The following is a 25,456-nucleotide window of genomic DNA, read 5'->3' as shown; positions in this document are numbered from 1 at the left end:
TTGAGGAATGTACACACGACTTTTTTTTCTTACAAAATGAGCAATTATTTTGCCCATCGTCGAGGCCTCCCATGCTTTGAAAACTCAATTTTACCCGGAAAATGCGAGAAAATTGCAAGAAAAGACAAAAAATTAATTCTTATTTTTGAATTTTTGAATTCTAGCGCCTTTTATAACCTCCCAAAAATTCTTGGTTGAAAAAAAAAACAAAACTTTATGCGAAAACCGATGTGTCTAGATGGGACATCTCAATGAATTTCAAAATGGCCGCCATTACGGTTTAGTGAATGTTTTTCAATTTGAAGAGGCAATTTTGAGGTCTGCAAACGCAATGATATTCATTCAAATTGTGAAGAAATAGTGAGAAAAGTGCTGGAGATTGTGGAGAAGCATCAAGAACGGCAATTCTTCCGTGTCTACTGTGAAATTTTCATCAAAGTGAGTGAGTTGGTGTTTATTCCCATTTGATACTTTTTCGCCAACTTTTCCAATGACCCTTTTCCCCGTTATCCACATACATTGGGGCTCCGTGGGGCTTTGCTCGCAACTCCCCGGCTTCGCCGCTACGTACTTTTCAGCTTTTCCACACGGGGAAATGTATTTTCACGGGAATTTACCAGTGTTTTCCATCTCAACGTTCTGGGACTTGGGAATTTGGGACATATTTTCACCCATTTGCGGTCATTTCGCCACCTCCGGAATACTTTTAAACATCCCGTGTGAGCTCAGGGGGAGCATTTTCGTTGATTTTAAGGTGGAAAAGTGTGGGGGAAGGGATTTTTCGGGCATCTTTGCGAGTCTCCTCCTAGAATTGAACGCTTCTCAATAGGAAAACGTACGCCGCCATTGCGCTTACACACACACACGCACGCGTAAAAGAGGTGGCTCCTGGGCTAATTTGGCAAGGAGATGAAAAAACCTCTCGGAACATTTCTCTGGATTTCCCATTTTCCAATTTGCCTTTGTGAGAAAATCCCCAAAAATTCGCAAAAGCTGAAAAGTCTCATAAAAAAAATTGGAATTTCCAGAAATGGAAAATAATTCACAACAAACTAGTGCAGAGTGAGATGCCAAATACATTTTAGTGTGAGCAAGAATGAGAGACAAATAGATTTTTCACGGATTGATTTTAGACGCTAAAGTTTCATGTTGGCTTCTTTGATTCATTTGTCCCAAATTGACTTCAAGGGGTTCACACAAACATATTGTATGGGGAAATATGTGGGTTCATTTGGGAATATGTTACATGTTTCACATTTTTCCAATGGAAAAGGAAGAAACATGAATTTCATGAATTTTTATTGGAAACCTTGGAAATATTGGAAGGCAAGAAGAAAACTCAAAGGGTTTTTCTTCTGATTTTCATGGAAAATACTGCTCTTCATACCTAATTTTCTCTACTGAAATTTTCCTCATTAATTTGTTTTAAAATTCCTCGAAATTCATTTTATTATAAAGAAAGGAATTTGAATGTTTTCTTTGGGTAGTTTTTTGTGAATTTATTAACCCCTTTTTTGCACATAAGAACAAAACTCACACAGACTTGATATATTGCTCTCTCTTTCCCATCACACATGTAAACTATCTTGCTTCCCTTTCATTATTCTATTATTATTTTGTTTTTATATTAAAAACGTTTTTCATTGTACGAAAAATTAAAAGTTTGTAATAATTTTTTTTTTATTTTTAAAGGATAATAAATTAAAGATTTAATTTTTTAGTGTATTTATTAATTACTTATTTACAAATAAGAAGGCAAAATAAATAATTACGAGATTATTTTTGTAATTGAAATCATAAAAAATATAAATAACGATTTTTCAAATCCGATTTATCAAAAATCTCTCTGATAGCTGATCCATCGGATCCATCGATTGAATTAATATTTTAGTCCATCCTTCACAATAAATCTGGATTAACCTATATGCTATTTAATTGATTTTCTCCACCAAAAGTTGGAATGTTAAAAATTTTAGAAAAATAAGATAAAAAGAAAGTAAAAATAAAATCTAATGAATGAAATTCTCAAGGAGCTTCTTACATTAAAGCCATTGAATGACTAGTTTTTACGTGAAACATGATATTTCATCTAAGGAAACATGCTTAATGGTCTTTGAAACATTTGATAAAGGCGCGTATTTGAAATAAAGAAGATAAAAACTTGGTAGAAAAGGTTCTAAAATGATCCTTTTCGTCAAAAACCTTCCTGAATGTTTATAATATTTAGAAACTAATAATTCAATGGTCAAAATACACAAAATTTGCATTTCTTTACCACAAAAAACATCATGTTTCACTAATTAAAAGACCTTAAACTTTTATTTTCCTTCTGAAACATTCCTTCTACTTTTTAGAGCCACATAATTCTTAACTTTTACAACTAAAAAGACTTCAGAAACTTCTATTTAATTCCACTCCAACTTCTCTACCTACCTTTTGCCAAGGAATAAAATTCATCTTGTCGTTTTATTCACAATTTGTTGTGAATTTCTTCTTTTCTTCTCTTTGGTATGTAATTAAAAGTGCGATGTTGGTTTTTTCTTCTTCTCAATTTGTCACCACGAGAGAATTTATTTTAAGACACACTGCTGGCTAGTTAATGAGGCTGTATTGTATTTATTTTAATACTTGTAGTGTATAAAAGTACCTACCCACAAAATGCTCTCACATCAGAAGTAAATAGTCACACTAATTTCCGTGGTGTGAAAAAAAAACGCACAACGGATGCGCTTCAATTGGCAGGGTGAGAATTTTCAGATAACGAACATTCTTTTTTTTTCAATTTTTCGTCGTTGATAACGTTGTCATACAATGTTTGTTTTTTCATTCTTCTTCTACCATTTGCTACTAAGCTGTGTAGCTGAGTGATAGAGCCCCAAAATGAATATAATATAAATACAACTTCCTTCCTTTTCCATTCAACACACGCACATTGGACCAAAACACAAATGGTCGGTAATACGCATTTATTTGCATTTAATTGTATTAAGAGATTTTTTTTTACTTTTCTCTCTCTCATTTCCTAGTTTTTGGGGCTACTGGGGGAACTTGCCATTGAAGTAACATTCACATTATTCAAAAAAAAAGGTCTACATGTGTTGGAAATAATTTAAATATTTTTTGTAGTTCAATGAAATTTTCATTAGGGCCAAATTGACCTTCTATGAAGTTTTTTTTTACCAACTTTATTACCGTCTTTCGCTTAAGTCTTATAAGAAGATAAGAAACTAAAGAAGTTAATGGGATATAATAAATTGCTTAACGTGTTACTGATTGGTAATTTGCACGGAAAATGTATTTTTTACGTGAGGTGTAATAAAATAATTCATGTGGTAGAAAAAGTTTACCCGGCTGGCCTGTACTTACCTCTTTTTGAAGACATTTTTTACGCTTTTAATTACATGATGGTGCTTTATAAATAAAATTGAAAGAAAAAGCGTTAGATTGGATTTAAAAAGAAAGTTTTATAGTAAAAGCAAAGTCGGCCGAGAATTATTATATCTACAATTTATTTAAAACTTATCAATTCAAATTATTAGCCAAAAAGAGAATCACAGCTTAAGAGCTGAAAGAAAGTATTTTCTTTTGAAGTTTAATAAGAGTTCAATTCTCAATTTTATTAGGTTAATTCTATAATTAAAATCTGCTTTATTCTTTTTTAATGTTTTTCTCGTTTTTTAATTTTTCTGATTTAAATTTTTAAAAGTGGTAAAAAAAGAAATTTTATATTTAGAAAAATAAATTAATTTAGAATGCCAAAATAAGAATTTTTCCTGACTTAGTTAGTATGTACGTAAAACAATGCCTCAAGGCATTCACTGTTAGTTATGATTTTTATACCCCTGTAAGAAATTATCATGGCAATGAGGTACCCGGCTGGCACATAAGTATTTGACAAATATTTATTGATATCTAAAGTTGTTTTTTGGAGAAATTTTCGTATTTTCCTAATCATTCGGCCTAGAAAAACTGAAAAATAAATTAGAAATATTTTATTAAAAAAAATTTTATAACAAAATTTACTAAAAAAAAGTCTACACATATTTTGATTAATTTTTAATACAAAATATTCAACTCTAAACCATCATGTAAGAATAAGATAACTTTGATAGGTCAATGAAATTTACACTTGTAAATTATTTGTTCATATTTTCTTTTGTGTTTGAATATGTAAATTGTGGGAGATGATACAGCAGTGCAAGTGTAGAAATGTTATCTTATCAATTTCATAATATTTATGCATTTTATATACTTTATTTTCCTTTTATCATCGTGTTAAAGAGGAGATGCACACGATGAAATGCTTTTTTTTTTAATTTAATAAACATATTCTTTTAATAAAACTTCTTTAATAATCATCCAATTCTCCTTACAACAATTCGTTTATATATGTTTGGATGGCTCTGGTGGGGCTAATTAACAAGAGGGGATGGCCCCACCAGGCCATCGAAGGGGGGGCACTACACTCCTCACCCCTTAGAGAAAGGACGAGTAAGTCCTTTTTTTATAGTTTTCTTTTTTTTTGTATATTTGTATATTGCTTATTGTATATTTGAATATTGTTTTCGTAGTCTATTTTATTCAAATGATTCTTATAAATTTATTTAGTTATTTTTTTTTTATTACTTATCGATTTTCATTTAAATTTGTTCATTTATATTTGTTTTTATAGATAGATTCATAAATTAAATTTCATTTTAAGCTATTTATTATTTGAAGTTTACAGTTTTATCTTTCTCTATTTTAATTATTTACTTATCACACATTTTCAATTTTTTTTTTAATAAGGGGTTTTATTTATTTATTTTATTTTATTTTTTTATAAGAAGTGGTTTCCCCTCACCCCTTAGAAAAAGGAGTGAATGAGGAAGTTAAGAGGAAATTAGATTTTTTTTTGTATATTTTTTTTCTTTATAAGATATTTTTATTTCGGCATATACACTATTTCAAATAGCCTGAATCTATTTGAAAAGTGTTTATTGAAATTTTTATATAATGTACATAACAAATGAACGAAATTGTATTGAACAATTTCAGAACATTGTTCTTGAACTTATCATGGCAATTCTTGCAACATAATCAATTTTAAGTGGGCACAAGTTCATATTTTGTATTTTTGATTAATAAGCAAAAAATTTTTAATTGTTTTCTTTTCCGTATTGAATTTAAAGGTTGACCAATTTTTTGTTTAAGTAAGCAAATTTTAAATTTATATTTTTTTTTGTTATTTACCATTGATTTGAGGCTGACCGAGTTTTCTTTTGTTTTTGTTTCTTTTTTGACTTGTTCTAGTTATTTTTTCATTAACGCGAACTTTGCAACATCAACGATTTCCGCATTGCCAAATGTTTTAAAAATTTGCACTTGATTTCTCCTTCAGTTCTTTCACTTCTTAAATTTTAATTATTTTACAGGGTGGCGAAACTCATCACAACTTTTTCTTCATCACTTTTCAGCATCTTCAGCACTTTCAGCACTTTATTTTTATTTTTATTAATTAATTAATTTTTTTTTTAACAGCTTGGAGGATCAACGAGGGTTTTCCTCGTTGTCCTCCCGGGCGAAAACACCAGTGAAATACTTTTTTTTTTAATTTAATAAACATATTCTTTTAATAAAACTTCTTTAATAATCATCCAATTCTCCTTACAACAATTCGTTTATATATGTTTGGATGGCTCTGGTGGGGCTAATTAACAAGAGGGGATGGCCCCACCAGGCCATCGAAGGGGGGGCACTACAACGAGAGTAATAAAATAACAACAAAAAATGTTGTTTTGTATTTTAATTTTTTTTTTAAAAAGATTCATTCTCTTTATGAGTGAGAGAAACGTATTTAAATGTCCAACAACACATACTCCAACAACCATGAAAAGACCTCTTATAGGAGGCGCATGAGAAATAGTAGCATAAAACTTAATGACAATTGGCAAAAAGAAAAACATACACACGGTACAAAATAAATAGGAAGAAATGGGTGTTGTGTGTGGTCAATAACCTGAATTTGAAAGAGAGTGAAGTGCATGAGAAAATAGACAAAAATATTTTCTTTTTCAGCCCGGTGTGCAATGACTCTTTCAAAAATATATTTTCCATCTAAAACCACAACACTTACATAGAGTAGAGGTGTGTAAAATGCCGTAGATTTTTCGGTGCAGAATCTATTCTTGGGTGATGTGCCCTTAAAATCCAAAATGGGATGATGCGCGCGTGTGTAGAACTTTCTCCTATTCATCACACCAAAAAAAAATAACCAATAGATAAATAAATAAGATTAAGGAAAGAAAGAAAGAAAAGGTTTACGTGATGCCAAAGAAATCAATGGTCTCAATTAAAATGCAATGAAAATGCAACAGTAACAAAAATAAAAAGAAAGATAGGAAAAAAAATATACATAATTTGTACAATGTTCCAACATACTACATTAGTTGAGAATGCACTATTTTTGTGGTTGTATTTAAATTTAGAAAATTTCTACTACTCTCATATAACCACACATGTTAAAATTTATATAGAGACAGACACACACACACACATCGTGTTATGTAGAGAAAATCTGTCAGTCGATAAAATGCACAATGCGCATGATTCGACTTATGCGTCCAATGTGAAAAGTAGTTGGGTCAGGAAGTTTATACCACATTTTGAATTAAGCGCATTTGATTGGGGGAAGGGAAGTATGGATAGACATTAAGTCCGGGGCTTATAATGCCGAAGAATGCAATGTCATAAACTAAAAAAAAAAATGGAGCCTTAATCATAGTTTCGATGTTTTGTCGATGTTTTAGAAAAGGACGCTGACGCCATATTTTCCGTTAAACGGCTTTTTGTTTGATTTTAAAATGTGGAAGTGGGAATATTTTTTAAACAATGACAGTTGATTGAATTTTTGGCTTTCTGTTAAACTTGAAGGCTTTTTCGTGTTCAATATGGGCCTGAGGAAGATCCCTTCTGGATCGGAACGTCAGCAAAATAAATAAAGACATGAGAAAAAAACCGACGTATGTACATTTAACGTCAAAGGTTTTAAGAGTGACGTAAAATTAAGTAAAAAAAAACCGTCAAACAGTAAAAATTAAGATTAAATGTTAGAAGAAAACAAATGTCAATCGTTTGTTAAGAATTGTCAAGTCGTCCTTTATTTTATTTTCTACATCATAGTCTCGAATAAATCTCAAAAGTATTTATGACTACGCTACATCACTGACATACAGAACAAATATGAAAGAAAATACATAGAAAAAGTTAATTTCGAATATTGGGCCTAATTCAGCGACCAAGAAACCCTTGAAATCTTTGAATTTTGTACTGAAATTTCAAGATTTGAAGCGAATTTCAAGGGTTTCTTGGTCGCTGAATAAGGCCCAATATGAGGAAATTACGTTTGATGGAATGGTTGGAACCTTTGAAAATGCGATAAAAATTTATCTCCGTAATATTAGACCAATTTTGATGTTTCAAGTAGGTAACGAATAAATGCCTGAAACTGACATTTCGGTTACTCAATCAACTTTCATTCTTCTTCTTCTTCTTCTTCTTTTTAAATTTTTTAGGGCCGGACGTCATTTCGACATCCACACAGCCCCTTTCATTCTTCTAACGGCCATTTTTTAACGGCCATTTTTTGTTAAATCACATATTTTCGATGTTTTTCAGATTCTATTAATTCAGTTTTATTAGTGTTATCTGTCTTTTATAAAAATTAATCAATAACCAAGAATAATTACAAATAAATCGCACATAAATATGGTTTTGAAGGATTCTGCGGAAGCGTCCTTTTTTAATACTTAATTCGATGTTCTCCATTTTTGTTCTATGTTTTCAAAATGTCGATTTCTATGTATTTTCTATCAAATGAGCCCCTGGAACTACCTATTCTATGTATAAAATGATAGAATAATTCTCTTTAACAAAATAGACACTAATTTCTCGAAATGAAAAACCCTTCATCGCAATGGATGAGAGAGATTTTCAGCAGTAGCTCCCCGATATTGATGATTGTGTGTCTGTTATGTTGCTATGTGGTGGTAGTTGTGTACACGCGTATGTACAAGATTTTTGCACACATGCTCAGAGGAAGAGTCGCAAAAAAAAAGAGCGAAGCACGAGAGGCAGCGCGATGTTTTTATTTCGATCAATAGAACGGCGACAATTCAAACGCAACGATTGGTTCAACCGTGCGAAAGGGATGAATTGAAGACGGAGGAATTGCATATTTTTTTATGCTGCTCATCCATATATTTTTGTACAATACAAAACCACTTCTTATGTTAACTCAAATGGAGTTTCAGACACTCTGTACTGTGGAATAAATAAGCAGAAAATATGGCGAATCCTTCTCAAGAAACAGCCAATTTCTTGATATTTTTTTTTTCTCTTAGTTTCTTCTTCGTATGAAATTTTATTAAAAATCAATACTATGACTTAAAAATAATTTGTAAAAGGAGGTTAGAAAATTATGCAAATTGCAATGAAAATAAAAATCAATGCGACATAAAAAAGAACTTTTAGCGAATATAGTGTGTGTCACTACCAACATAATAAAATATTCCACTTCTATTTTGCGTCACAAAATCAGAAAATGTAGATAGGTAAGGTATTTGTAGGTAGTGTTGTATAAAAAAAAAAGAGCTGTCTCTGTAAAATTCCACACAAAATGTATTCTCCGTTGGCTCTCTGTGTGCGATAAAAAAATATGTATACAACACATCAAAGCTTGGAGATTCAATAAAATACATTTTTCTTTTATGCGATGTTGTACTTCAGCAGTCATCTCTCTCTCTGTGTGTTGGTTTTAAAATATAAAAACTAAACAAACGACAACTTGGAAAATTTTATAAATGAATGTGTTGATGGTGTTGAGAGAAAAAAAAACTACATGTTGGCCTTGAGGGAAAAAAATCATTCAATTCAGGGAGCGGGAGTATCCACGAGCGCAATGCTTACACACAACTTTCTGTGTATATGGAGTTGGTTGTGAATGTGAAGCTATTGGGGGAGCTTTGAAAGCTCTCTTAGATCATTGATGAGTTGTAAATGTACATAGCTAAAGGGATGAGTGGGTGGGTGGTTGGTTGGATGGATTATTAATTCAATGCTCTTCATCAATTGGCACAAATGCAAGGTCATAAAATATTTTCATTCTGTACCCTGGCGTAATGTTTACTGAATATTACAAATCAACAACCAAAGAAGTAAAAATAATTTGTAGAATGACAGAGAAAATGCAAAGAAATGAGATTTTTAAGGTTATGTGGAAGCGTCCTTTCGATATTCTAAATTCGATGTTCTTCATCTTTAGTCTATGTTTTCAAAATGGCGAATCAAGGGGTATTATTTATTTGAATGAAAATCTCTGAATTATTCGTCGAAATTTTGATGATTCTCAAAAAATTCGTCAAGATTCGGATTTTTGTCAAAATTCGAATAATTAACCAGGTTCGTCAACATTCAGATGATTTGTTAAAATAATCGAAATATTCGACAGATACAAACCTCTTGTGGCGAACACAAATTACTTACTAAGCATTGAATAATAAAATATAAATGAAATTCTTCTTATCAAATAATAACTAAAATTAAAATTGTAAATGAAGAGTAAGAAAATAAAAAGAAAAGTTAAGAAAAGTATAATTTCTCGTCAAAAGGATCATCTTTTATTTTCGATGTTTCTACAAGATTCGTAGTCTTTTTAAAAGAAATCAATGAAGTTAAAAAAAAAGAACATAAGTTATGAATTTTTTGTTTTGTTTTATTTTCGGGGATTTAAAGAGGTTTCTAAGTGACCTATTCTGATCCTTTTCACATTATTTTTGAATACAACAAAAATCAATTGAGAGAGACATGATTTTAATGGGAAAATATAGCAAACTTCTAAAAATTTATCACTTTGCAATATATCCGCCTTAATGGCATTAAATAAAAGAAATTTTTAAAATAATTTCAATAAGAAATTTATTAATCTTAAACTCTTACATACAAAAGTATTTTTTTTATCTAAAAATTAATGAATTTTTCCAATTTCTTCAATCTTGTGATGAAATTCTTTAAAATTCATCCATTCTATCAATTATTAGGCATGAAAAAAGGTAAAAAAAAATCTTCCAGTTCTGGACTCGAACTCACTTCATTTGCTATTTGAATTGTGCTCTAACCAACTGACCTACAGAGGTCCTTTGATTTTTCAATAAGACTTCATAAAATCATTTTATTTACGAAATAATTGCAGAAAAAAACTAATTTCTATCTTTTCTCTCTATTTCTTTTCAGTCAAAGAACATTTCTTCTGTTATTTTGCAGAATATTTGAAATTCTTGCAAATTCTCGAAGGAGTTTCGTGGTGTTGAGAGGATGTTCTTAGAGGCAATGGATTTAGTAGTTTTAGCAGCAAAAGAAGGTAAATAAACACAAACAAATGAAAGAAAGGAAAATAAAGAAATTCTTTCATTTTTTTTCAGAACTATTTTATGCAAATTGTGAACAAAAGACATAGAAAAGAAGAGAGAGAAAGAGAAAAGTAGTGGATTAGTTAGTGGACTCTGTAGAGGTGAGATTTACCTCCCTCAAAAGGAGATTCAGTAATTAGAATTTCTTTGTTGTGTTCTCTGTGTTTTAACGTGAGAGTATTTAACAACAAAAAGAAGAAAAAAAAGGAAAGGAAAGGAGAAGATAAAGATAAACGAGAGAGGAGAAAGGAGGAGGTTTTTTTTTGGGGTTTCTTTAATATTTGTGGAGTTTATGAGGAATTCAGCAATCGTGGCGCAAAAGGATTGAATTCCGTGTGTGTGTGTGAAGAGGGAAAAAAAAGAATCAAATAAAGATCATCAAAAAAGAAGGCAATGTCAGCCACACTTCATATTCCATCATCTGGGGGTGGAATTGTTGTTGATAGTGGTCAAGGTGGTGGTGGTGGAGCTGCTGCTGTTGCTGCCGGTGATGGGTATCATCAGCAAGGACAGGCAGGAGATGCTGGAACAGTACCGGATGCCACTCAGGAGGTTGGAGCTGTGGTTAGTGCTGGAAATGGGTCAAATCTCACGGGGAGTGTTATAAATTTGGCAACAAATGAAATTATAGCAGCTCCACAGATAATAAAACTCGTTAGTTCCGATGATGGTGGGGAGCATCATCAAATGGCTGTTGGACAGGAGATTTCGGGGACAATTCGTGGGATGAGTAGTGCTGTGACAACATCACAGGGGCAGGTGATTAATAATAGTCAGAGTAGCGGCTCGAAGGTGCATGTTATAAGCAATGTGACGCTCGTGTCGAAAGCTCCGGTGGCAACGCAACAAACCATCAATTTTGTCAATACAACGAGCAATAAAACTCTCAATTCCAGTGCAAATAGTGGGGGTGGCTACATTAATGCATTTGTCTCCAAAACAATTCCACAAAGTGGGAAAATTGTTAATCTCGTGAATCCCATTAAGGGTACGGCGGGAGGTCAAATGATCCCAAAATCAACGCCAAATGTTCAAAAAGTCTCCGTGCCACGCAATGTGCAGGTTCTCACGCGTGTACAGACACTCACGCATGCCACCCTCGGGGGGAATATTATAATGTCACGTCTCACGCAACCGCAGCAATTTCAGCAAGCCACGAAGCAGGCTGCAGTGAAGGCTGCTGCTACAACGGTGGCGTACAATAGCAGTGGGGGTGGCATGGGGAAAGCCCCAAAGATTGTTAGTGGGACAACACAGCAGATTTTTCAGCCGGGAATGAAAATTTACACAGCAGGTAGTGTTGCGGGGCACAAATTGGCACAAAGTGTGAAGACAGTGACAAAAGCAACTCCCCTGAAGGCAGCCCCGCAGCCCGTACAGATGAATAAGATGATGAAGCAGGTATTTACGACAAATTCACCAGCTCCCAATCTTGCATCGCTCACGCAGCAGTATCCAACGACAAATATACCAAAATCACCGGGAATTCAAATTCAATCAACCCCCAATTCGGGTGTTCCCGTGAAGTTTAGCAGCTTAGCGCCTGGGCAGCAAATTAGCAGTGGGGGAACAGCTCAGGTGAGAGCTTTGTCAAATATGGGGAATTTGGTGATACAGAGTGGTGGTGCACAGAAGAATTGGAAGGCAACAAATAAGATAATTCAGGTGCAACAACCCAATTCCCCGATTGTGTCGCAAACACAGCAAATAACCCCGGTGGGGAATCAAATAAAGATGCTGCAGAATGTCACGACGGTGCCGTCATTTAATATCATTCAAGGGGGTACGATTAAGTATGTGAATGCACAGGGGAATGTTACGCAACCCCCAGCAACGAAGCTACGAACAAATTCCACCTCAAGTATGGTGGGGCATCAACTAACGCCCGTGTCGACGGCCGCATTCATCAACAATGCAACAACGGATGTGGCAGCAACAATTACCGCCGCCCCCATGGAGGTGTCAAGCAATACAACAGTCGATGATATGATGTACATGAATGGGATGTCAATGGATGAGGAGATTTCCGCACGAATACTCCAAAGTCTCTCCCAGAAGGCTGTAATAAATAACAATCGCTACGTACAGCAGCAAAAGTACTTAATTTCATCAACACCGAATACAGTTCAAACGTCAATGGAACCCGTGCAAATACAACAATACCCCGTGCCACAGTATCAAGGAAGTGCCGATGTGAAGCACGGTCCGGAGTATTTCCGGGTAAATACGTCGGATTTGCAAACAACAACAACAACATTCATTGATAATATACCCCTTGTGGCGACAAATGAGGAATACTATCAGAGAGATCAGAACTACGATCAAGATGACTACACAGATGGCGAGGAGCAGATTACAGCGAAAGACACAAAGTTTATAATGCAACATCCAGCTCTGCAGGATCATACGTACGCTGCACCAATGCCAGAAGGGATGACAACGCAAGAGGCACCTCAGGAGAATTTTCAGCAAACAAGTGTGGCAAATGCAACGGATACAAGTCTTGCTCACATCCTCATGGGATATTCATGCAATCAACAAAGTAAGTTTAACAAGGAAAAAATACTTTTTTTAATGAATTTTTCAGGGATTGTGTGATTTGACATGTATTGGGGGGCTTTCTGGGTACACAACAACGTGAGGGCGGTTTTCATTGCGAGTTAAGAGTAAAGGAAAAATCTGAGATTACTGGTGCAGTAGAGAAAATTTTGTTTTAAACACATTTTATAAATTAATAGAGTTTTCATATAAATTAAAAAAAAAAAAAAATTTTTAGAGAAAAACCTTTTTTTTTTTTAAATGAACAATTATGCGGAATTTCTCAGAAGTAAATGAGATTTAAAATTACAAAAAAAAGGTTTATATGAACGAAGCGTTAATTTAAAGGCATGATAATGCAAATTTTTTTAGTGAAAAAATTTTAATTAACGAAACAAATTTTTAAGCAGACGAAACGCAAATTTTAAATAAACGAAACGTGAATTTTTTTTGAAAAAAAGGAAATTTTTATTTAGTGAGACATATATTTTAAAATCAACGTAACATAAGTTTGTTTGACGAAAAGTAAATTTTAATGAACGAAACGTTTGAAGGATAAAAATGCAATTTTTTTTGACGAAACGTAAAATATTAATTGACGAAAGAAAATTTGAAGCAAACAAAATTCAATTTTAAACGAAAGAAATTCAATTTTAACTGAACGAAACGTGCATTTTAACGAAGGAAACGTAAGTTTGTTTAACGAAACGTAAAATCTTAATTGACGAAACAGTATTTTAAGCAAACAAAATGCTATTTTAAACGAAAAAAAATTAACTGAACGAAGGAAACGTAAGTTTGTTCAACGAAACGTTAATTTTATTTGACGAAACAGAATTTAATGCAAACAAAATGCAATTTGAAATGAAAAAAAATACAGTTTTAACTGAACGAAACGTGAATTTTAATGAAGGAAAAGTAAGTTTGTTCAATGAAACGTTAATTTAATTTGACGAAACAGAATTTAATGCAAACAAAATTCAATTTTAAACGAAAGAAACACAATTTTTACTGAACGAAACGTGAATTTTAATGAAGGAAACGTAAGTTTGTTTAACGAAACATAAAATTTTAATTGACGAAACAGAAATTTAAGCAAAGTACAATTTTAAACGAAAAAAAATTAACAACGAAACGTGAATTTTAACGAAGGAAACGTCAGTTTGTTTAACGAAACTTTAATTTTATTGAACGAATCTCATTTTTTTTATCGAAACGTGCATTCTCCATACATTTTTTATGGACGAAATGTAAATTTTATTGTAAATAAAAACAAAAAAAAAACGATTTTTTCAAAAAATTGCAATTAAAAAAAATTATTGTTTTTCAGCACAACGGCTAAATTCAAAGTTATAGTAAATTCAAATTAAAAAAACACGTTCTTAATAAAATTGATTAAAAGACTTAATTAACAGTCATTTATAAAGCAAAAAAGTTATTATTTTTTATCACAACCTTTGCTAAAGAATTATTAATAAAATTTAAAGGGAATTTCGCTCAAAACACTTCAAAAGTTTGAAGAAATTTTAAAGAGGATCTCTTCATTACAACTGCAATTGGTCATTAGAATGCAATTACCGCATGTACCTTTTAGTGGATGTAATACGTATAGGTATACACTCAGCCCTCGCAATAAATACTTAATTTGGAATCAATCAATGAAATTAAATTTATTTACTTGAAATAAAATGATGAATATTTTACATGATTATCAACATTTCATCGTACACGGTGGTGGTGCTCTGTTGTAATCAATAGAACACCATTGCCCTGTTTTTTTTTAATTTTTTTTTGCCCTCTTTCTGATTAAAATACCAAATAGAGAAGAAAGCCAGTTTTCCCTTAACTTAAGCGCTGCGTACCGTTCAGTCTCTTTACTGAATTCTCAGAATCCCCCTCAGAGTTGTGTTGATGATATAGAAAATTTGTATATTTGCCAAAAAATGATTTTTTGGAGCTAAATCAGTTTTGTAGTAGTTTCTGCTGTGGAAAAATGTGTGAGAATAGTGATGAAGAAATGGAGGGAATAAAGTTTATTTCTCATTGGTTTCCTGCAGAACAAGATGATGACAACAATTCGGTGATAAGCAATGATTCGAGAAATGGAAAGAATCCCCTTGATAATGATTTAGGGGAAGAAACGGAGACAGCACCTGAAGGGGAAGGTGAAGATGATTCTGTAACAAGATGTATTTGTGATTTAACTCATGACGATGGATATATGATCTGCTGCGATAAATGCAGGTGAGTTTTATTTTATTTTATTATTTTTTTTTTGAAAGTCTCAGAGAGATTTTAAATAAAGAAAAATTTTCCTAAAAAAAATCGAAGAAATGGGAAGGAGGAAAAGAAAATAATATAAATATTATTTAAAGTAAACTTTGCATAAAAGTTCCACCAGTTAATGAAATTAACCAATAAACACTCAGCAAAGAATTTTGTTAACCAATCAGGAGAATTTGTTATTCTTCTTCTTATTTATTTATGTGTTAAAATAGAGAATTAGGCAGAAATCTAATTGAAACATTTTTAGATTTTGATTTGTTTGAACGAAGTAAGAAATTGGTTTAGGAAACAACATGAAACTTTTAAAACGTTTGACATTTTTCTTCTAACGTTTGATGTTATTTTTCATAGAGGAATCATAAAAAAATTATGACAACCCCTCTATCAATTTAATAAATAAATAAATAAATAATTTTTCAACGTTTTGATAAATCTTTTTTGAATCCTAACATTTCTTTTCCAACACTTATTGTTCTGATTAATGTCTGACACTTCTTTTGTCATATGTTGACATATTTTTAACGTTTGATAATTTCTTTTCTAACATTTTAACGATTTTTTTCTAACGTTTGAGGTTTCTTTTAAAATGTTTGATTATCAAATTGCATTAATTTTTTTGTCCATTATTCTGTGCAAAGCTGTTTAAAATATGAGTTTTTGATCATAGAATAAAACATTTTTATTATATTGTTTTTTTTAACCAATCAGGAGAACTTACTATTCTTCTTCTTATTTATTTACATTTCACATAGCAGAAATTTATATAAAATGTTTTTTTTTTTTCAAAATCTTTATTTTGTTTAAAATTAAACAATGGAAAAAAAAGAAACATAAAAATTATTTATAAATGTTTGTCATTTTTCCTCTAACGTTTGATGTAAATTTTTAACGTTTGACGTTTCTTTTCCAACACTTGTCGTTTAATTTGACGTCTGACACTTCTTCTGTCATACGTTGACAGATTTTTAACATTTGATATTTCTTTTCTAACATTTTAACGATTATTTTCTAACGTTTAACAATTTTTTTTTTTTAATCTTAACGTTTCTTTTCCAACACTTGTCGTTAAGATTAACGTTTGAGGCTTCTTTTGCCATATTTTTCAACGTTTCATAATTCTTTTCTAACGTTTGACGTTTCTTTAAAAATGCTTGATTTACCACGCTTAATTTAAAGTTTTTTATTCAATTTAAAAATTACCCTTTTTTAATGTAGTAGCATGAAAAAGAAACATTTTTTTCATAAAAGAAAACGTTGAATTTTCTAAATGTTTAGGGGGTGTTAAAACATCCCAAAACCTCCCTCTGTCTTCGTTCCTATTTTACAAAATTGAAAAATAGAGTAAATTATGAGTTTTTAAACTCCATTAAAATTGTTTTTAATAGATTCTCTGTGCAAAGTTGTTTAAAAAATAAGATAAAAGATCGAAGAATATTTTATTGTAATGACATTTCGGTGGAGCAAAAAACCTCCTTCATCAGGTCTTTAGAGAGATAATTTTAGCATATAAAAAAAATATATTTTTCTCTCAATTTCTGTGTGCGCGCAACAGTGCTTGGCAACATGTGGACTGCATGGGTATCGATAGGCAAAACATTCCGGATGAGTACAATTGCGAAATGTGTCAACCACGTCCTGTGGATAAAGCACGTGCGCGGAATTTGCAATTGATTAAGCGCAAAGAGCAGCAAGCATTGATGATGCTCAATACATTGCCACAGCAGACAATCCCCCTCGATGGGGGGGTGCACTTGATTAGTAGCCCCGTAATGGAGGCACAGCGCGGTGTGGGTGGGGTACCGTTGAATAGCCTTTCGCCGGGATCGACGAAGAAGCAGCGGAGTGTCCGGAAGAAGGGTGAGAGCTTTGTGGCGGCTAAACGGCAAAAGCGTGAAAGTAGTGGTGGGGGACGGGCAAATGGGAAGAGGAAGGAAACGAAGAAGGTGACAAAGAGAAAGGGGAAGCAGCAGCAGATGCAAAATGTTGAAAATGGTGGTGGTGGTGGTTTGGGGGAGAAGACGGTGATGAATTTACGAGCATGGATTGAGAATTATGAGCAAGCTGTAACGAATCACTACTCCCCGGAATTGAGGGCACGTCTACAGGCGCTGGGGAAGCAGCAGAGTCATCAGCAGTTGAATAGTCAGCAATATAATTTACGGAATGTTGGGAATTTGGATGGGAAGTGTGGAACAGTGCCACATGCAGGTGGAAAAATATTGATAAGTAGTCATGAGATGACACCAAATACACCAATTGTGGAGATTCGGGGGAAGTATATGCTTTCGGGGCAGTACAAACAGCAATTGATAACATCGAGCAATAGTACGAGGAATTATGGGTTAAATAGGAATCCGGGGCCATTTATTTTCTTCTATCGCCTACCCAATGATGGCCCAGAGATATGCGTTGATACACGCACGTATGGGAATGAGGCGAGATTTGTAAGGAGATCCTGTAGACCAAATGCAGAAGTTGTGCATTTTATTGAGAAGGGAACAATTCATTTGTACATTGTTTCCATGTTGAATATCAAGGAGAGTACGGAGATAACAATAAGGCATGAACCACATGATCTCATTGGGGTCACACAGGGGAGTGTTTTGGCGCCAACATCAACGGTTTGTGCGTGTGGTTTGACAAAAGATTGTCTCTTCCCCAATTCCGGGGCACCACCACTACCCCAACCTGCTGGAGGAGGAAGTGGTGGCAGTACAAAGCCATCCGGGAAGCGTGTCAATGGCACGTATCATGGAAAGAATTCAAAGGAAGGTGGATACAAACGGAGTAAAGCTCTTAGTCGCAATCGTTCAACTTCATCGTCTGGGGAGAGCAATGTTGGGGGACTTTTATCCCCAAATGGACAAGTTTTCGTACCCAATCAATTGTCAACAACAGCCCTTGCTCCTCCGAGTATTCAACCACAGCTGTTGGAAGCAGCTGCTGCTGCATTGTCATCCCCACAAGCAAGTTTACCGCCAACAGTGACACAAATGTTGAATCAATACCCTCCATCACCAACGAGGAATCATCTAAATATCTCAGCAGCTTCCTCGGCAACAACGATGAGTATCCCCGAGACTCCGACACTTTTATCACCCAATTTGGAGCAGGTGGCATCCCCAAAAGAACCCATAAATGTTGCCATGTTATCCCCAATACTTCCCCCACAAGTTACACCCGAATCTCCCGTGAAGATTCCAAAGCCCCCAGAGCTACAGCAACCGGAGAATCCACAGCAAACTAACGCGCAACCGCCGCCGCTGCAACAACCTGCAAATCCTCCACCAGCAACAACGACAAATCCCCCAAAAGTTCCAACAAAGAGGGTACAGAAGCAAAAATCAGCCCCAACAACGCCACTAATTCAGGAGGAATGTGAAAAGAAATCCCCAATAAAGGTTGCAGAGCAAGAAAAGCAATTGGAACAGGGGGCAAAGGAAGCGCCGGAGCAGAGAAAATTAACGAGAGAAGAGAGAAAAATGGAAGCAATCCTCAAGGCGTTTGAGAAGATGGAGAAAACATCGCAGAGGAAGCAAGAGTTGAAGCAACAGAAGACAAGTGATAGAGCAAGCACAAGTGGGGCATCAAGTTCAGTGTCTCGGAGGAGGAATAGTTTCTCCCCATTTGGTGGGGGTGTTGCACAGAAGATGGGGAAGGATGAGGATGACAGGAAAGTATTGAATAATCATCAGGGGAAGAAGAAGAAGCGCAAAGGGAGTAAATCGTATCAGCAAACGAATACGCAGCGGAAGAGACGTCGTAGTCGGGTTAATTCAAATGATTCAGATAATGCAACTTCGGAGGAATCTGGGGCGATGCTTTCACCACCACTTCCGGGGCATTCGCTCTATCGGCACAGTGAACCAGTTAAGGTGCAACCGGGTGAGGATAATGTAGCTGGAATGCTGTTGGCGCTGGCAAAGCCACCAGGTGAGAGTAAGATGGAACCATTGCATATTGCAGCTGATGGGACGGATGTTTCAGCAACGGGGCCATTCCATGGGAGCCCATTGAGTAGTGTTTGTATGCTTGTGGAGGCAGCTGTGGCACCGCTTGAGAATCAATGTGCTGAGAATGATTTTAAGCTGCCCCCAAAGACAAAGACGAAGAAGACAATAATGAATGAATGGCTAAATCAAGCTGATGCAGGAATTTATCCGGGAAGTGAAGCATTTGGGGCACCAGCATCGAAGAATTTGGAGACTCTCGTCCAAGCGGCTGTCTCAATACACGCCCCACAGCACTACAGAGGTGTAGCCATGCAGGAGGAGCCACAAAATTTGAGTATGATGGCAAAGAAGGTGGAGGAATTTATTACGTTGAATGATACAAAAGCCCCGCAGGAACAGAGCTTTGGCACGTCAGAGGATGAGGAGGTTTTGCAGCAGCAGAGGACACAGCAACAGACGGAAGGAACGGCTGTCCTTCAGATCCCTCCGCCACTTCCAACACCACCAATGGCTGGTGGGAGTGAGAGTGCAGTGAAGAAGCGTTGGCTGCGGCAGGCAATCTCCGAGGAGTGCCTCGATGAGATGGTTCCATCGCCACCAAATGGCTTTATGACGCCACTGAAGAAGAGACGCTTCACAAGGCAATATTCCGATCATCCCGAAGATCTTTCCCCCACACAAACGGGCTTCTTTGCAATGACACCACAGAGTGAGGATTCAACGAAGATTGAATTCCCCGAAACACCGGAAACGACAGAAACAACAGAAACCCCAGAAATTGTGGGAACAACTGAAACGGTTGAAATAAAGACGGAAGAAGAAGTCAAAACTGAAGAGAATCCCGAAGAAGCAGCATTTGAAATTAAATCAGAAGCCCAGGAAATGCCCAAGAATGAGATTGAAGTAAAGGAAAATGTCGAAGAAGTCATTAAAGTCGAAGAGGAGGAGAAGAAACCAATTGAAGAAGGAATTAAAGAAGAAATAATTGACAAAGCGCCTCATTCTTCAGGGGAAATTGAATCAGAAGTCTTTGACATTGAACCATTAAATGCATCAAAAGACATGAAGGAAGACGATGGGAATCTTGCTGACATTGAAGATGTCAATAATGATGAAATTGCTGATCTTCAGAAGAAAATTCATTCATTTCATGCGGAAAATATTCAAATACTCAAATCACGGAATCGCAAAGCAAAACAACGGGCAGCTTCGGAAGAGAAATGCGAGAGGAAGCTCCTGAAAGTACGAAAGAAGCGTCTGAGTTCCGATACAGATGAGCATGCAATGAAGACAAAAGTGAAGAAGATTAAATCAAGATCAGCATCAAGATCGCCAAAATATGAAGCGAAAGATGATGCAAAAGAAGCTGAAGCAGTTGCACAGCCATCAGTACCATCCATTGAACTTCCCCCGAGCTTCAATTCAAGCATTCCACCACCAACAACAGTTCCAACGTACTCCTCCTACTTGCTGAATAATGCAACAAATCTCATGACAAATGTCCCCCCGCCAAATACCTTCACAATGCCATCGATGTTCAATGCAAATTACCCTCCACCACAAATGGATGACTTCCATCGGGGACCAGGGATGGAAATGCGTCTTGCAGCGACGAATGTTCCACCCCCACCACCGCCACAATTGTCAGACTATCTCGATAAATCAACAACATTCCGGGATATCTTTGCAACGGCCACAAATCTCCCTCAAGGCGGTGCACCTCCAGTTGCCACGAGATCACCGTATTTTGCAACCCTCAATACGGTTCCCCCGCAACCGGTACCCCCACCAGCTGTACCACCCGTTGCCCCCACAGGATTCCTCCCGAAGGCAACATTCACAACACTTGATCCCATTCCGGCGGGACCAACACCAGTGGCGGCAGTGCCAACACCGAGAATTTATCAAAGGACAGCAAGTGCTGATCCACGACTCAATCCAAATATCAGTGTACCAGAACCACCACCAGCTCCAAAGAGAAAGGTTAGTTTTTTCTTTCTTTTTATCCATTTTTTCCAAAATAATTAACTTAAGCTAGTTATACATGGAGTCTTTAATGAAAGCATAAGCTGCTTATGACAATATTCCATTGATATGTGTGCAAATGTTGAACTTTAGAATTATGGAATTATGTTTAAAATCCTTTTCCATTATAATCGACTTAAGCTAGTTATACATGGAGTCTTTAATGAAAGCATATGCTGCTTATGACACTATTCCATTGATATGTGTGCAAATGTTGAACTTTAGAATTATGGAATTATGTTTAGAGACATTGAATCACCATTTAAAGACAAAACAAAAGGATCTGAGTTGTGTTTAACACCTTTAATGATCGCATAAAACATTAAAACATTTGGGCGTTTCGACTAGTCGTCGTAAAATCTTCTTTGGCAAATTATAAGAAAACCTATAATGCTTTATTCTCTTGGAAAAATAATTTATTTAATTTAAATTTAAATAAATACAATGTTTTTGAGTTTGGGATAGCGTATGCTTCAATGGACGCGAAAGGGTTATGAACTCACTCTAACTTTGAAACATTTTATTTTATTGAATTTCCAGTGAGGTGAATTTATTTTAAAAAGGATTAAAAAGAACATTTTTACAGTGATTAGTTCTCGGAGTTTACCAATAGAATTAATATTGCAACAAATAGTCCAATGTTTCAATGTTTATTAAATGTTTCATGCTCAATGCGAAAAGGTTATAATTACAGTTATAAAAGAGAGTTAAAGGGCATTTTGTAAATCTTCTGAACAATATAATAATTTTATTGCAATATATTGCTATGTATACATGTAAAAACAGAAGCATTTTTTCTATGTTTCACCATTTCAGCAGAACACTTGAAACATGATTTGTATTTCAATTGTGATTCTTTTCGATTTTTTTATCTAAATAATTTTCTCAAATATCTGAAAAAATTTAATTTTTTTAAAATGAAACAAATAAACATGTTTCATAAATAGAAAGACATGATGCAAGGATTAAACATCAAAAAACAAAACTCCAGAACAAGACTATCCTAACTTGACTCTATTGTATTTTTTTAAATTTATTTTTGTTAAAAAAAATTAATTTCCGAATGAATTTGATTTATTTTCTTCCCAAACGAATGAATAGCTCTCAATAACGGAGTATAGAAAGCGAAAGCAACAATCGACAGATTCATCAACAGCCAATGACTCAAAATCCCCACCCGATACGGCAGATCAAAAGGATCTCGATGGTGATTTTGGGATTACAAAGAATCCCGATGGGCTGTCGGATTGCAAAGATGACAGCAGTAGCAGTGCGAGTGCTACGAAAACTCCATCAACTCCTGAAGAAAATGGTAAATACTGTTGTATGAATTGTAAACTTACAATAGGAAATCTACAAAATCAATAAGTTTTCAGTTTAAGCTATGCAGGATATTTAAAAATTGTTCACAATTTCCTTGTTCTATTCATTTATTGTTTTTTAAAATATTGCAGAATTAATATTTTTTTTTGTAGGAAAAAAAAGAAAATTTTAGCTGAATTTTATCAATTTCGAATAATTGACTAAAATGTGAAATTTGGAAAGAAAAATATACGCAAAAAACATTTAGTTTTTATTTATTTAGATTGAATTTTTATTTAGTGGAAGTGAATTTATTTTTTTTTTTATATTGAAACACCCAAAGGAAGTCGTAAAAAAAGATGAAGAAAATGGAAAGAGTCAAGTCTTGAACCCTTGACTTCTTGCTTGCTGCGTCAGGTGCTTAACCACTTGGCAAAATACTTTACTCATTTCAATGAAATGGAATTTATTTATTTTTTCTAATTTTCGCGTGAATATTTAAGCCTAAATGCTGAATGAAATAGTTTTAAGTCTTCAATCATTTAAGGATTTAAACTTAAGTGTATTTTAAGGAGCTTTTTTATTAAAAATGTGCTTCAAATAATATAAATTAATTAAGGAAATAAAAAAAAAACATACAGATAAGTATAAAAATTAATTTTAAGATTACAAATTAAATTATTAATATATTTTTTTGAATGCAAATTGAGTAAAAAAAAAATGAATAATATATTTTTTATGTTAATCTCTTGCAGTTCCATTTAGTCCAACACCAACACTTCTTGAGCTTCAGCAGGAGTCCCTGTCGGAGCGACTGAAGAACTATAAAAGCCTTCAGGAGCTCTCTGGTGGTCCTTCTGCAAGGGGTGAGCCTTTTTTTTTCTATTACTTACTTGAAAAGAAGATAAAGGAGTTTATTCAGGAAAGAAAAATCTCCTTAAGATTTATATTTAAAAAAAAAACCTTAAAGAAACAAGAAAATCATCATTGGAAAATGTTGGAATATATTTACCTAAATAATTGAATAAACCACGCCCCCATTTTTCATTCTCATTTTCAAATGCATAAAGCATATGCTTCTATGTTTGTAGAAAACATGAGACAACCACTCATAATACTACCTGTTTGCCATATTAATCTAATGAAATTTTTATTAGCTTTGTTTTGCTGCTCAAATTAAGTAGAAGCACTGAAGCATGTGTTTTATGCTTTTACATGAAAAAAAGGAAATAATTATCATTTTAAAAAAATAGACAGATTTTTAATTTTCCATGACCTAGTAAAAAAAGAGAAATATGCCAAAGAAATACAAAAATCACGTTCCCTGTTTCATTTTCATTCTTTCCCCCGTAACTAGATGAAGCATATGCATCAATTGTATTTTATTTTTTAAAAAAATCAATTTTAAAGTTTTTTTTGCTTGAAAATATCTGTTAAAGCTTTGACTGGAATGTAGTAACATCTCAAATTATTGATCTTCTTTAAAAAAAAAAAAGCGTGAAGCATATGCATGTTGATTTCATTCCAGTGAAAAATGAGGCTGGCAGTGCTTTGATCAATGATAATTTATCTTAAAAAAAAACTGTTGCGTTAAAAATTTGAGATTAAAGCACAAGATGCATATGCTTCAAAGCGAAAATTTTATTCAATTCGAGGCGTTATTTTTTTCGTTTTTCTAACAAAAACTTATCTCAAATATTCCTTAGGCTATTTTTTTTTTTTCAAATAATCTACAATTTTTCTTTGCCCATCATGCATTTTCCGAATTCTTTAGAGACACAAAGCAAAAGTGAATAGACTCCTTTTAGAAATGAAATTTTGAGCAAAATGTTATATTAATAATTTTGTTGTTGTTGCTTTATTAGAATCATTCAGCAATCAGGATGGTTTAGAAGAGAATCCCAGTGTTTCCAGTACAACGTGTGATGCCGTAATCTCATCCACAGTTGTTGCCACAACAGCAACAACAGACCCAGGTGAGGAGAAGGTGTGTGAGGATGCTCAAGAAGAAATAACGACAACAAGTGAAATTGGGGTGTGTGATGTGAAAGTTCCCGAAGAGAATCCCTAAAAAATAAAATAAGGATTCTCTTCTTTTTGTTCCTTCCATTGAACCCTATTGGAATAGTACAAACAATTCATGAAGAAAAATGCGCATACAAAACAAGGTGAGAAATCTTACAGATTTGTATGATTTTTTTTAATAGTGCCATAGGCCCAACAAATCAATGTAATTGCCCAGAGATAAACAAACAAACAAACAAAAAAAGGATATAAAAGAAAGGAAAGAAATTCAATACATGACATGCTTTTAAGGCAAGCGTTTATTTTATTTTTTTGTGTAATTTTTTTATTTAACCAGAACTTTTGAATAAATAAAAAAAAGAAAATCTTCAAGGAAGATTAATTAATAAATTAACTCATTTTGAGGAGCAAAGTATAAATGAATTAAAATGAAAATAAAGAGAATGTACAGAGGAAAATATTTTGAATGATTTTGGGAAGAAAGCCTAAAGGGAGATTGAAAAAAATTATTTTAATGTACAGATTTTATTTAAATAATTAAGAATGAAATAGTGTTGTATATAAAGGTATTTTTAATAATTAATACATATTTCTTTTTTTTTATTCTTCCCAGTTAAATAGAAATATTTTTTGCTACATTATATACGTAGGTACGTTAGAATAGAATATTCACAGCAGAACAAAAAGAAAATAATCTTGAAAATATTAATTATAATTCTAAAATTTATATGATAAGAAAAAACAAAACTTTGTACATAAATTTGATAAATTTTCATGTAAATATCAATGGGAATGTATAGAAACGTGGAAATTCTTCATAAGAATTTTCTTTCAGATGAAAATGGAAGGTTACTATAAAGAAAAAAATGTGAAATTTTGTAA

General features: G+C 33.8%; 1 protein-coding gene across 2 annotated transcripts; it reads left to right on the top strand.

Annotated features, from left to right (window-relative positions):
• The first annotated feature begins 250 nt into the window (after positions 1-250).
• LOC129795830 (uncharacterized) lies at positions 251-25,224 on the top strand. 2 transcript variants are annotated; one of them, XM_055837321.1, is made up of 8 exons: positions 251-438; positions 10,270-10,396; positions 10,458-12,987; positions 15,041-15,227; positions 16,822-21,205; positions 22,349-22,559; positions 23,305-23,415; positions 24,415-25,224. In XM_055837321.1, the coding sequence occupies exons 3-8, from the start codon at positions 10,839-10,841 to the stop codon at positions 24,618-24,620; spliced, it is 7,248 nt and encodes a 2,415-aa protein (XP_055693296.1). In that variant the 5' UTR covers positions 251-438; positions 10,270-10,396; positions 10,458-10,838; the 3' UTR covers positions 24,621-25,224. The 2 variants fall into 2 exon arrangements, with proteins under 2 accessions (XP_055693296.1, XP_055693297.1); XM_055837322.1 differs by having other exon boundaries at positions 251-442.
• Positions 25,225-25,456: the final 232 nt, after the last annotated feature.

Source organism: Lutzomyia longipalpis, chromosome 4 (genome assembly GCF_024334085.1).
Source record: "Lutzomyia longipalpis isolate SR_M1_2022 chromosome 4, ASM2433408v1".
In the NCBI taxonomy this organism is placed as follows: domain Eukaryota; kingdom Metazoa; phylum Arthropoda; class Insecta; order Diptera; family Psychodidae; genus Lutzomyia; species Lutzomyia longipalpis.
The sequence above is the reverse complement of the archived record's forward strand: the minus strand, read 5'-3'. Positions and strand labels throughout refer to the sequence as shown.

What these genes read in the sequence shown, in the direction of transcription:
- LOC129795830 (XM_055837321.1), top strand. Translation starts at nt 10,839, where the DNA reads ATGTCAGCCACACTTCATATTCCATCATCTGGGGGTGGAATTGTTGTT. An exon ending in ATCTGCTGCGATAAATGCAG is followed by an intron (nt 15,228 to 16,821) that starts GTGAGTTTTATT and finishes TGCGCGCAACAG; the next exon opens with TGCTTGGCAACATGTGGACT. An exon ending in TGGTGGTCCTTCTGCAAGGG is followed by an intron (nt 23,416 to 24,414) that starts GTGAGCCTTTTT and finishes TTGCTTTATTAG; the next exon opens with AATCATTCAGCAATCAGGAT.